General features: G+C 37.9%; 1 protein-coding gene across 2 annotated transcripts; it reads right to left on the bottom strand.

The window, feature by feature from the left end:
• Positions 1–357: 357 nt before the first annotated feature.
• LOC149213861 (uncharacterized) lies at positions 358–2,017 on the bottom strand. Of its 2 annotated transcripts, XM_089390819.1 has the most exons (3): positions 1,843–2,017; positions 915–1,730; positions 358–658 (listed from the first exon to the last, which is right to left on the bottom strand). In XM_089390819.1, exon 2 carries the CDS (start codon positions 1,528–1,530, stop codon positions 973–975), a length of 558 nt encoding a protein of 185 aa, XP_089246945.1. In that variant the 5' UTR covers positions 1,531–1,730; positions 1,843–2,017; the 3' UTR covers positions 358–658; positions 915–972. The 2 variants fall into 2 exon arrangements, with proteins under 2 accessions (XP_089246945.1, XP_089246944.1); XM_089390818.1 differs by having other exon boundaries at positions 915–2,017.
• Positions 2,018–14,309: the final 12,292 nt, after the last annotated feature.

The following is a 14,309-nucleotide window of genomic DNA, read 5'->3' as shown; positions in this document are numbered from 1 at the left end:
TATTAAAATATCATCACATCATCCCCAGACTGGCTTAGAGTAGTTTATTGTTATTCAAATATGACAAGTAAAATAAATAATTAATCCCTGCCAAGATATGGTTCTATTCTTCATTTTATTAAAATACCATCACATTATCACCAGACAGACCTAGATTACCTCCTTTCTCTACGTGCAATAGCAAAATAAGATCTGGGCCTAGAGCACCTCCCTTATCTATATGCAATAACAAATTTAATAAGGAATAATACATCTTGATTAAGACAATACAGGTTCCAATTATTTTTAAAAGAAGCAGCATAAAGAAAATACAATGGAGATAATAAATGAATTATTGTCCATAATCTTCTCTTAATAGAAGAAGCATGCCAAAAGCCCTATCTAATATGTAATTTATGGAAATCTTTCAGCTGCTCTCTGCTTATGAGAGCATAGCTACAGAGTTTGGTACAGTGAATACATATTATAGCATCCAGACCACTAACCATGCAATTTCAAAACAATATATTTAAATTTTATCAGAGCAGCGGTTACAATACCTGGATTTCACACAAATAAAAGGTCCTTTATATTTCACAAAGAACAACATTTTTTGCAGAATTGGATGCAATTGCCGTGTCCAACAACAACATGCACAGGGCATGGAAACCCTGAAGACCTGTTTGGGACCATCAGAAAAAACTGAATAATTTCCACATCTGAAACAAACCCAAGCACATGACATTTCTGATTTACAAGCACAAATCCCCTTTAAATGCTGCAATTATCTCAAGAGTAATTCAGGACTTCATATTGCAACTACCACCCACCAGTTATTATAGAAAATACTTTTCCCGAAGTAATAAAGCATTAGCCGACTTACCAGAACCAACCAATGCACATAATTTTTTTGTTTTAAAGGGGGGGCTTCTTACCAGTAAGTTCGCATAAACCCTAAGCCCAAAAACCCCGGTGATTAACAACCGTGCAGCTTCACTTGAAGGACCCGGCGCTCATATTTCTGCACAAAATTCGAGCGTTCATCTCGTTGACGGTATCAATAAGCCCTCCTAAGTCCACAGTTCCACCGGAGGCCTCGTTCTCCTTGTCTTTCTTCTCCTGGGGTTTAGCCGCTCTACGCTTAAACTCAGTTGCCTTCTCGAAGAAATTCCCGTAGATATACTCTGTTGTGTAGCCCTTCTCCTCATCATAGAGCATGATGTGACCGTGCCATTCCCAGACGCGGTAGCCGGGCTCTGGGTCCTCGTGGAACCCCACGCAAACCTGGTGCTCGCCAATGGTGACGGCCTGGCCAGAGTTCGCCTTCAGTTTATCAGTGTCCCTGCTGGATATAATCTGAACGATATTCTTCTCCAGCTTCGCCTCCTCTCTCTCCAATGGGCTCTTGCTCTCGTCCGCGATGATGCGATCATACGAGTTGGATAGGAAGGTATTGGTGTCCAGAAAAGGGCTGCGCATATTTAGCCGACTCATCATGGTGCTCACAACCAAGCTTTCAAAAGAGTTTTTGGTGGAATACTGGTTCGCCATTTTCCCTCCGATGGCTGATATCCACTCTCCAAGACTTCCTTCCGGTGGATATCAATATATAAACTGCAATGGCCAGGCATATGTGGGCTCTCAAGGAATTTAACAGCTTGGGGATTGGAGGAAACCAAAGGGAAAAGGGCGAAAGCAATAAATTTCCTTTGCCTTTATCGCCATCAGAGTATCAGTGTTTATCTTCATGCCTGACAGTTAAACCCCAAAATTAGCATCCTTCAAGTTCATATCCTCTGGCAGCATTTAACAGCTTGGGGATTGGAGGAAACCAAAGGGAAAAGGGCGAAAGCAATAAATTACCAAGAAGCGCAGGCATGGCGCAAGATGCCACGGGCTTGGGACTCTTCTTGACCTTGACGAGACACATACGGCAATTTCCGGCGATAGAGAGGCGGGAATGATAGCAGAAGCGAGGGATAGGCGCGAATGATAGCAGAAGCGAGGGATATCGACCCCCGCTAGGCGCCGATAACAAAAATGCCGACCATTCCGCCTGAAGGATGAAGACCATAACAGAAATGCTTGAACAATTTCCCGCTGAATGTGGACGCCAGGTGTCAGTCTCAGAAACAAAAGGACGACGAAAGTTTCTTTCAAAGGAAGGCCTATCGGCCTAATAATAATCGATTCCTTTCTACTCGTGTTTTGAATTTCTGGAATTTTTATATAAGAAGTCCCATTTTAACGAAAGCTCACCTAAGGGGGAGTCTCCCTAAGCACACTAGCATTTCCTCAGCTCTTGTTGTTGCTACTTGAAGTCTTTTTGCAGAAGTAAAATGCAGTGGCATAGATTATCTTGTGTTCTATGTTCCCAATCCCAGTTTTCATAAATACTGTTTTTCCATTGTTTGCAGAGTTGGTATCTATGTTCTAACAAGACTGATTTGAACACTTTAAGTCAACGTAGAGTGTTACGTTGGTATCAGAGCTCCCCCCTACATAAATAAATCTCACAATCTGGAAGATGCAAGTGGAATTGGAAAACCATCTCGGTAATTGGCTAGTCCTCTGTGCTTTTATTCAAGTTACTCTAATATGTTACCTGGTACAATTATGTTTTGTTCTAGCTCCTTGAATCTCTTGGCTGTATTGACTAAGTTGTTATTTGCAGCATCATGGTAGTTCACTGTGCACTTAATTTGAATTCCTCTTACTTAGGATGCACTCTTTCATTCATTTCATTTGCTTTATTGATACAGCCATATCTGGATTAAATCTCAACCACTTAAAGATTAATATCCAAAACTTACCCTTGATATTGACTGTCCATGGACAACCCAAGAGGGATTCCTTTCTGTGCTAATTGTCTCGGGTAACCCAAGAGGGATTCCTTTCTGTGGTAATCTTTGAAATGCATGGCAGTAGATAGCATTTAGGGACAGAGTGCCCAACGCATCCATGAACCAACAAACACTTAACCAACTTGGAATTGCATCTGTGTCCATTGCTGAAGTCAGTTGCAACCTCTATAAGAGTAGCTTCTGACCATGCTCACTTTATCAGTTGCGCTTCCACTTGCGCCTTTAGTTAAAAGAGACACTTCCACTGAGCCTGCGATAGAACCATTTCAGTGCACCATATAGTGTTACATCCAGTACCGTAGCACTTAATCTAAAGGAACCCTTATCTGCGGTTCATATCTTGGGCCCGCAAAATCGGACCTCGGTATTCTCTATGCCAAGCTCCTCACTATGGTATGTCACCCACGGTATAAACGAATCAAGGGCGATCTTAGAAGCATACAGTTTAGTAGGATAAAGAAATCATGTTTGAAGCCACACTTGGGTATGAACTACCACCACCCTACTGACCCCTTGATATTGTACTAGCACTGAAACTACTAGTACTTCCTCCTACTACTGCACCAGGCTGACTACAACTGCTAGAATAATGATTGTACCAAGGCAAATAGAAAGCAAAACCAGAAAAAGAAAGTACCATATGACTTATGGATGTCAGAGTGGTCAACACTGGGCTAGCTCTGTGGTTTCCTGACATTACCTCTTCGACAACGGGGGTTCAAAATCTCGGCTTCCTTCATTATCAAGAAGCAGACAGTTTAGTAGGCTAAAGATTCAATCAGGATTGCCTTACAGTTCTCGATGATAGATTTTTACTGATGAAAAGTAGTTTCATGTTCTAACTCTAACCAGGGCACTATGCTTTGCTAATCATAGCACTATGTTTTTATACACCTATAGGGTGTTATAATATATTCTTTTGGTTCTTTGGACTTCTTTGGAGAGAAAATCTCGTCTGAAGTTCTTTAGTGCAGTGTGTTACTATCACTGGTCTACTCTCAACATACGGATGGAAGCTTCCCTTCTGTAGATTTGCAACTTGAGGTCACATTGTTCTCCACTGTTCTTTATGGGTTTGAGGTGTGAGGGCCTTGCCTTTGAGACAAACTATGCCAAGATATAGAGTGTAGAGACCCATATGCTTCTGCATGATCAAGAGAAATAAAACAATTTCGCATGCCATTGTTCAGGTAGAGTTTGTGACCCATTCACTCTGGCTTGAGACCATTTTTAGATTGGTCTAGCTGTTGCATCATATTTGCTATATCTTTGACACAATATTTAGTAGGGAGTGTTATCCATACTTTGCTTTTTATACCTATTAGGCCATAGCCTCGAATAGAGACCCATTGATTGGCTTCATCGTTGAAAGCAAACTCGAATAGACCCATTGATTAGCTCCATCATTGATGCTTTCAGAGGTTTCAGACCATCGTCAGTCAATTGGCATCTTGGTGGATAGCTTTCACATATACAGGCAGGATGTCTAGGCCTGACTTGACCTACCAAGTGGGTTAAAGGGCAAAATGGCCTTTTTTTAGAGATTGTTCCCTCATATGGTATGAGGTATTCAACCTGGATTCTCGATTGATCTATCAGTCACAGTGTATGGTCTCTCCATTTGAGCTACAAGGTGTGGGTCTTTGTTCCGTTGGTAGTTCAAGGGCTGCCCTCCAAAGTTCACCATGCCAAAAGGAAGTAGTCAGATAGTTTGTGCCCATTTTTTCATCGTTTAAAATCCTTGGAGCATCTTTTAAGGGATTGTAGATTTTATAGATCATGCTGGAGGTTGGTGCAGGACTGGCATTTTGTTCTGCTTCATGGGCAGCTTGATTCGTGCACACAGTTTCATTGGTGTGCAGGTCTTCTTGGGGTTTTTGGTGCTTGGTTTCATGCTTTCAGGGGTTTGGGACTGTATTTAGATTTCAGCTTTGATCCACAATCTAGAAGCTTCAATGCAAGTATGCTTGAGGTCAATTTTGTCAATTCTTTTTTTCACTTCTGGCGAAAAGAAGTAGGTATGAAATTATTTGTCAAAGGATACCTCCTAATAAAGGATGCCAAAGAGCTTATTGCTATCACGTACTGAGGTTATTGCTGCCTTAGTTTCTCTCAGGAAGAGGATATGATTCATGTATGTATACACTCTTTTCTTTTGGTTGGTTTTTCTGTTTCAGATACTAAGTACAATAGAGCAAAATTTTATCACTCCTTGTGGACTTCCACTAATGAGGCAAGGTAATTTGCCTATTCTCGATTCTACACTACATATTAACAATGTAAAGCCCATTGCACAGTTTGTATAATAAATTTGCAATTTTTGGATTTTACACTACATATTAACAATGTAAATCCCATTGCACAGTGTTTTTAATAAATTTGCAATTTATGTAAAACATACCTGGGTAATTGCAGAGATCTTATAGATAATTTATAAACCTTGAGTGAGTAATGTGAAGTAGCATTAAAGTCATTTTTTTCAATATAACAATAGTGTTTTCAATGGCCCAGAACAAATGGGAGGTGCAAGTCATTTAAGCATTCAAATATTACTGTTGTAAAGGCCTTGCAAGGGCTGGGGGTCAATGTTTTATTGCCTGCTTCACTGTTCGACTATATGCAACTGTTTTCCTCTTACTCATATCTTTAATATCCGGGTTTGCTCTCAGAAAGGAAGGTTCTCATCTACATTTACATCGAAACTCTGTTTTCTAGCCCAACCACAATTTGAGGAATGAAAAAAACTCTTGTGAAAACAATACCTATTTGTATACACTATCATCAATGCTATTTATTTCCATGATTTTCCTATCTTACCTGTAGTATATCTTTTTTTCTTCAAGATTTTTATTTGAGAAATGAACTGATTAGTTAGTCCTAAACTACCTTTGAACTATATATATGTGTATGTGGGCATTAAACTACCCTTGAGGTATATATATATGTGTACGTGGGCATTAAACTACCCTTGAGGTATATATATATGTATGTGGGCATTAAAAAGTAGCTTGAGAAAGTTGTGTTGTTCACAAAATCTGAACATGATCCATTGGCAGAGCTTGTAAGTAAATGTTAAGGGATATAATGGCTTTGACTGTGTCAGAAAATTTCAATGAATAAAAATGATGGCTAGTTTGAACATGTTTGAACGTATAAGAAAATGATCTTTGCTTTTGAATACCGAATTATTCTGAGCTGATTTGTCTGGTTTAATAAGATGACCATATTCACATAGGTTTGTTGTATAGAATATCTATAATCTATTAAGAAAATAAATTATTTGTTGGGTAGGTATGTCGTTGCATCACAGCCTTGTTGTTCTATCGAAATCGTTTTCACTCATGGGTTAAACAAATCACACATTTGTTTTATGGTCTGGGGATAAATATTAAGCAACTTGTAAATTAGTTAACCATACCATCGTATTTACTACTGGCTATAATATTTGACTAGTAATTATACCTAGAGTGTGCAGTTTATATCAATGTTTTAAAACTCCGACTCCGACTCGGTATCGACTCGGCCGGCTCGATTTCAATGACTCGGTCGTTGTAAAAAATACATTAAATATATATTTTTTATAAAAACATATAATTTTAAAGATTTTCATTCATGTTTCCAAACACACAGCATTAGAATATAGATAGAAGACAACATATGATTAAAGTAGGCTCATGAATATATCCATTATATCAAAATGGCACCCAATGCATTGTCCAGTACATACACAATGATGATATAGAGATCAAAACAAAAACACATAACCAAGGAGGTTATAAATGGCCTCTACAACAAAAGTCTGTGACCAGTACTACTGGCTATTGCTAGAGTTGCTAACATCATCTGGCTCAGTGTTACTTGGGAGCAGGAGCGAAAGTGGGGAGAGTGAAAACAGGAGCGGGAGCGACATTTTCAAAAGCTCCTGGTTTGGGAGCAAATCCCAGAGGAGTTCGACAACCAATGTCACTAACATCAAGGTACATAGACGAATTGGTGCTCTTGATTAAATACGAGTTCCATACCCTAATACATGACAAAATTCAATGGAAACATTGCAATCCTCAAATCCTGAAATCCTGAAAAACTGATAAGTCTGCTAGATTTTGAATGAAATCTAAAATTCTACTTTCTCCATATGAAATCCAATGAGGCTGAAACCACTCTCAAACATCCTGAGTCATTTCATGGTAATGTTAAAAATTTAAGTAAAAGTGATGTGACATTATTAATTCACTTTTACTTTAAGAATTTAACATTACCATGAAATTCGAATAGCATATCAATAGTAGAGAGCATTTGAGTGTGTTAAATAGGGTTTGGGAGGGGAAATGGACAAATAACATTTAACTAATTCATAAAACACATTGGAGTCCAAACCAGTCAAAAACACTTCAAATTTTCATTAAAAAAATGTCAAATCGTTGTTTTGATGGGTTTACGGGCTGGTTATGACTCGGCGAGTCAATAAAAGGCCGAGTTGGCGAGTCAGCCTGAAGTCATATGACTCGGCCTACTGAACCGTTTCCTCCACCGAGTCACAATTCTGGGCAATGAAACGGATCAACTCGGCCGTTTCCGTTTCGAATCGGCCGAATTTTAAAACTATGGTTTATATATAGCACACTTGATACATATCTTAACTTACAACCTTGAACACTTTCCAATTTTGCAAAGTAAAAACATCCTAGTTGAGTCAGGTCACAAATTTTGGAGGAAGTACTCCATTTTATTCCATTTTATTATATTTGTCAATCAAGCCATAAAATCCTGTTGGGCACTAGGACTTCTATTGTGATTTCACACAGTTTAATTAAAAACAATGAACTACATTATATTTAGATGTTAGCGTTCTCAATAATTGATTAAGATTGAAAACTTTCTTTGAATCTTGCACTTGAGACAAATCAGATGGAAGAAAAAAGCAATCATATTACCATAGGAATCTAAAGGGTTATGGTAAAATGGGATCCAGTTATATGAGCAAATCACAGTAACAAGTACCTAACAAAAATACTTTCAGGAAAATGTTTATAGGGCTTAAAATGCATTGGGAGTAAAAGGGCTAGTTGGCCTCTTTTCTGTGGTGGATACCTTCGAAGTAGTATTCCACATGGTAAGCACATTCTCTGGCCTCTCGGCACTCTGGCCTCTTTGCAATAAGATATACATTTGCTAAAAATCATTAGAACTTCATAAAATCTTCATTTTCCACCCATTAATCCCCACCCTAAATCCATTTCTATCTCGCTTCTCAAATCAAAATAATTTAAGACCTCGAAAATATGAGTTTTTTCCCTCAGCATAATAATATAGTTCTGAGATGACACGCAGGAGTGATCTGAGAACTTCACGTGCAATTCCTTAATGTAGCACCATATACCTTGCCTTGTATCACTCACTACGTTGTACTTTTCCTTATATGACTTACTGCAATGTAATAGACTAAGCCATGCCTATTATTCTAGCTAGACTTAATTTTATGATTTTGGGGCCTAAAAGTTCTTTTAAATCTAAGAACCGTTGTGTATATGGGATTGATGTTGTTCATGGTCACAACAATGTCTATGGGGCTACCGTCTTCCCTCACAATGTTGGGCTTGGAGCTATCAGGCAAGTAGAGTATCAACTCCATTTTTTCTTCACAGCATTTCCTTGCAACTAGAAAATGTCATGGCTAATGATTTAAACAAATGAGTAGGTTGAGTGGTCGGCTATATTTCATGAAAACCCTTTATCTCTGGACAATACTAGAGAGCCTGGGCCTATATCCGTAGGCATTATTTTTTCATCGTAAGTAGTATTATGATTTGGAAAGTGCCAAGGGCCACTCTGATTGCAATGAGCAAAATGTTAGGAGACAATGATTTGAAAAGTAACTAGGGTTATCTGAATGATTATGGGCAAAATCTTGAGTAACTGAATTGGGATAATAACAGAATCAGGGTGAAAATGTTGATGTTTAATACATCATGGGAACTCTGGCTTCTGATTACTGCCCTCAAAATCAAAATCTTCTAGAAAGTTTGGCTAACAATTTGTATCAACGTTTTATGGACACAGGGATCCCGATCTGGTTAAAAGAATTAGAGCTGCCATAGCTCTGGAAGTTCGATCTACTGGCATTCAATACACATTTTCTCCATGTGTTGCTGTAAGACTCTGGCATGGAAGTGCTCGATGGAAGTTCATTCAAAAATGAGAGTCAAGTTTTCACTGTTTAGAATGTCTTGTTTGATGCGAGCAGGTCTGCAGGATCTTTACAAAGGGGGTGCTGTATGTGGCTGGACAGTAAGTTTCAGACTTTTTGTTTTATCCCTACTTAGAACATAAATTTCTTTGATCAATCAATTGTACCACAGTTTTCTATATAATTGGACATTAAGCTGCAAACATTTTGCTTTATCCATGCTTAGAATATGAATTTCTTTGATCAATCAATTGTACCACAGTTTCCTGAAATAGTTTTCTAGCCATGTGATTTATTGATGTTTGTCAGGTCAAATATTGTAGCGTGTGCTAAGCACTTTGTGGGCGATGGTGGAACAACCCGGGGTGTCGATGAGAATAACACTGTCAGCAATTATAAACAATTAGTCAACATCCACATGACCCCCTATTTCGATGCCATTGCCAAAGGAGTCTCCACCATTATGGTTTCTTACTCTAGTTGGAATGGACAGAAGATGCACGCTAACCGTTTTTCTCATTTCTCATGTTCTAAAAAAGCAACTTAGCTAATAGAATTCCCAAATCTATTTTATATCGTATTGCATATTGTAGATTAGTAGATTGATCTGAAATTTAATTTTCATTACTGGTTAAAATCATGTACATACTTTTATGACAAATCAACTTTCCTCAGAAGCATCAGTTAGTTAAAAAACAAATGGAAGCCATTAGAATTCTCTGTATTTCAAATATCGGACTAAATCAGATTTGGGCGTCTTAATGTATTTGAATTCTATTTCCTGTGCTTCAAAAGATTTGTAGGCTTCAGGCTGTGATATATATCAGTATCTAGTGCTTTAAGCAAAGACCGGTTTTCAGTATACCTGGCCTCATTTCTCTGGTTTGAAGCGATGCAATTGGGAGTGGAGTCCCATTAATATTCTATAATTGCACTTCAAATCTAAACTCCTAATGAATTCTGAGTGCAGGCATTGAGGGTGTCTTCAGTCTCATATATCACTGCGTGGTTCATTATATTATTTTCAAATGTTTGTTAGGATCCCCATTCAGCTTAATAACAACGAATGTAAACACATAATTTAGGAAATTTTAAGGTGTAAATTTCAGTCTGAAATTAATTTTGTATTTTCTAAAATGATTTGACTAGGATAAAAATATTTTACATTAAAAATCTCCAAATCTTTTTAAAAGCTATATAAAATCCTTAAGAATTCTAATTTTTTTAAAAACTACATGATCAAACATGTTATTATTAGTATTTTAAAAATTAATATCATAAATTTGGAATTAACTTATATCTATGCTAATAGACTTGCCAGCTTGAAGCATTGGCTTCTTTGAAAGCTGAAATTCAAAGCCTTTCACACATTCATATGATTCCTTAACCAGAAAACCAAATCCAGGTATTTGGCAATGTATCTACCATATACTTTTCATTTCAATGGCTTGTTAACATACTTGCTATAGGGGTGCAGAGCGGGTATATAAAATATAATTGGATCCTGCTATACGGGTGCAGGGTGGGTTATAGAAAATATGATTGGATCTTGATGTGGTTTTCCTATTTCATAACCATAGAAGGCAAAAACTATAAAGACACTTGTATCTGGTTGATGTATAGAAATTGCATCAGATACATGAATTGTCAGCACTGTGTGCATATATTTGCAGGGCAATGATAAAAGGCACTCAGTACAGATCTGGCATATATTACTATTCAGCTGATCAGGAAAGAGCTGCACGGGAATCAATGGAAAGGCACCAAAAGCCACTGCATAAAGAGATCGTGATAGAGATCCTGCCAGCGAAGAAGTTTTACAGAGCAGAAGAGTATCATCAACAATACCTGGAAAAGAGATCAACTGGTGCCAAACAATCTGGGGCCAAAGGATGCAATGATCCAATTCGATGTTATGGTTGAATAGTGACTCGATCAAATTAACTGGACTTCTTTCAAAATTAAAGTATTTGTATCTTCTTGTTTAGTTCAGCTAGATATTACAACAGAGTGTTGTATAGGGGAATAGGGGAGTATTATGGTGGTGAAAATTTTGCGTCATGCCTCAACCATCCATCTTGGATAGTGTCATCCGATTTCAAGCTCTTAAAGATGATTTTGATTTCAAGCTAGTAAAGCTCAGGGCTCAAGTATAACTCTATACTTATCTTTATTTGTAATCCTGCTGTCAAAATAAGTTTAGCTTATCTAGTTAGCTATGTTGTTAAATGTCATTTGGATTTTAGTTGAAAGAAACAGAGGAAGAGATGAATTGTTTCTGTTCTCTGCATATTTATTGATATAATTTGATTCTCTTCAAAAGAAACTTTATGAACAATGATAGTTAATAGTTCATAACTTTAGGACTATTATCTTCTCTCAGGAAATATGGTTTCTAAGAAAGAGTACAATGTACTTATATTCTACTCTTGTACAGAAGGAATTCCTATTAGACATTGGAAGACTGTTTGTGGGATATGGAGTTAGACTTACTTGTTTTACTGTATGTTTTTTAACTTGATTAAATATGCCATTAGAAGACTGTTTGTGGGATATGGAGTTGGACTGTTTTCATTTTTTGGATGCAAGAATTGACAGTATTTTCTCTTGGCATCATGCCCTTGGGCAGGGACTTGTTACTCGCAACCCATCTTGTTAAAATATCAATCCACAGTCCAAGCGTATTTTACCAAAAAGGGTAAAACATAAACAAAACAAGAGACATGACTGCATGGTGAATAGAACAAGAAATAGGACTCAAGGTTTCTGGCGAATTATAAGCGTAAATCACCTCAGTGACGGCGTACATTACCACTATAAAATTGAGTTTTGGGGATACAAAACCTACTTTACTAGAAATAGGAAACATAAACATAACTAGAAACAAAACAAAACTAGAATCGTGACTATAGAATTTTAACAGATAAGCAACTTGAACCCACCCATCTCCCTGAATATATCATGCACTTAAAGACTGGTGGTGTTGTCGAAGTGTAATCCCAACAGAGGAATGGAAATGATAATAGGAACAAGAACTGAATGGAAAAGAGGTATACTAGTCACGCCTCTACTGACATTGATCTGAACAATGTTGCATGTCATTAAATGGGTATGTAGCACAGGGTAGAGAAGTCCATCGGTCAGGGGTAGACCTAATCTTCCATTCATTTCCCATCGTAGTTTTAACAAAAATTTACTTGGGAATATCGACATCCAACCTAAACCGTTCTATTGAATGACATGCAAGCTATTAGTTATTTCAAAAGTGAAAAACTCTACATAAGTCACCAATAAGGCATTGGTTCACTAGTGAGGTCAGCAGAGTTTAACCCAACCACCAGGCTTCACTATCACTGTTGTCCATGCCACCTAAATGGCATAACAGAAAAGCACCGGGCGATTTTGGTAGAAAAATTACCACTCATGGGCAAGTTTCTTGCATTAATTCTTATAATTAAACAATAAAAATAAAATGTAGTTACCTACCTCTTGAGTGGGTTTAGTATCCTCTGGAAACCTCTCCTCTGGCACAGAGCCTCGATCCTGCTTGTCTTAGCTCACATCCATTTCCTCGGCATCTGATTTCATTGCTCCGGAACTCTCGGAACCCTGTGGTACAAGCAAATCTGAGGCCTTTTTTGTCTCTGACATTTATAGGGACGACTGGATCATCACAATCCACCTGTGGCAGAGCATCTAGATGGTGACCTCCTACAGTCTTGGGACATTTTATTTCCTCGTCTTAATCAACGCATTTTTGCTCTCTTTTCTGCTTAATTTCTTCACTGATTTCAGGGTCGGAAAGACACCTATCGCTTCTTTGGCACATAACACATACCTTCGGCTCCATCTTCCTCTGCGGAATCTTGTACATACAGCCTCTTGAGTGCCTCTTGCACTTGTCTAGAAGTATTTTAAAGTTGCAAAGAGTGATGGAGGCTTGGGGATGGGCCATCGCACAAAGAGTGTGGGGGAACCTTGTGCAGATCCCTTCGTAGAATGAAACCACCACGATTGGAGGCACCTAGAATCCAATTTCTTGTATTCAACCAAATGTATCAAATCAAACCTGCGACAACATGGCCGCGACCTTCCTCTTTCTTCCCTGGAAAAACCCTGCAACGTGAGGGAAATGAATAAATTTTGATCTTTGAGAAACATAATGGGATGATATGGCGACCTTCCTCCCTGGAACGCGAGGGAAATGAAAAAATTTTGATATTTGAAAAACCCTGGAACGCGAGGGAAATGAACAAGTTTTGATATTTGAAAAGCAGAAATGCCGTGAAACGTTAAATGGAACTTAAATGAAATGCTTTTGTGTTTTTCAATTGGAATTAAATGAAATGTGTAAGTGTTTTTTTTGCTTAATGGGGAGGTAAACAGAATTCTATGCAAGAAAAATTATTTGAGGGGATTTTAGTTGAATTGAAATTAAATGAAATGTGTAAGTGTTTTCTTTGGTTTAATGGGGAGGTATTGTTTATGGTAAAAAATTCTATGTAGGAAAAATTATTTGAGGGGATTTTGGTTGATTTTTCAATGTAATCATGTTACATTAAAGGTGAATTATGGTGACATAAAAACAAGTTGTGTATGGTCAAAAAGTGCAATGAAGTCGTAATATTATAAGATTAATGATTATTTCTAATAAAATGTTTGGTTTAGTAAGGTTAACTAATCTATGGAGATGCTCCAATATTAGATAAGAAATTGTAGATAGAACAGAAATCAAATGGAAATAAGGAATTTGTCTAGAGAAGATCAGATGGAAGAATCCAAGAGGAATTTCCATGGCGGTCTAACCCTAGGGTTTTTTCTGGTGCGAAGATGGGTTTTCACCTACACTCAGGAGTGATAACAGCGTGAGAGAATGGTCACAACGCTAGCAAACAAGGGTCAATACACCTGGTTTATATTTATCTGCGGCGGTTTGGCAACTTATGGTCTCGCGGGTTTTCTTGGTCAACTAGTAAGGGGATCGAACAGTGGAGGTGAACGTTTTGTTCAGCTGGGCCAATGTCTCTCGGAGGGTCTTTATTTCGCTGGATTTGTCCACAATTTCACTGTCAAACCCTTAGCGTTAGGGTTTTTACTAAATATATTTTCTTTCAATCCTGAGCTTTACCAGGCTTGTTAAGCTGGAGTGGGTATGCAAAGACCAACAAATTATTAGATTTAGTCATAAGTCGTTGTTCCCGGACCCCGTCTTGTTCGAGGTATCCAGTGATGTTTTTTCCTATGGGAGGAAGAGGGCAGCCACAACAGGGGGCTAGTAG

This window comes from Pinus tabuliformis, chromosome 1_1, assembly GCF_031772625.1.
Source record: "Pinus tabuliformis cultivar Carrire ecotype Pingquan chromosome 1_1, CPIR1, whole genome shotgun sequence".
Classification (NCBI taxonomy): domain Eukaryota; kingdom Viridiplantae; phylum Streptophyta; class Pinopsida; order Pinales; family Pinaceae; genus Pinus; species Pinus tabuliformis.
The sequence above is the reverse complement of the archived record's forward strand: the minus strand, read 5'-3'. Positions and strand labels throughout refer to the sequence as shown.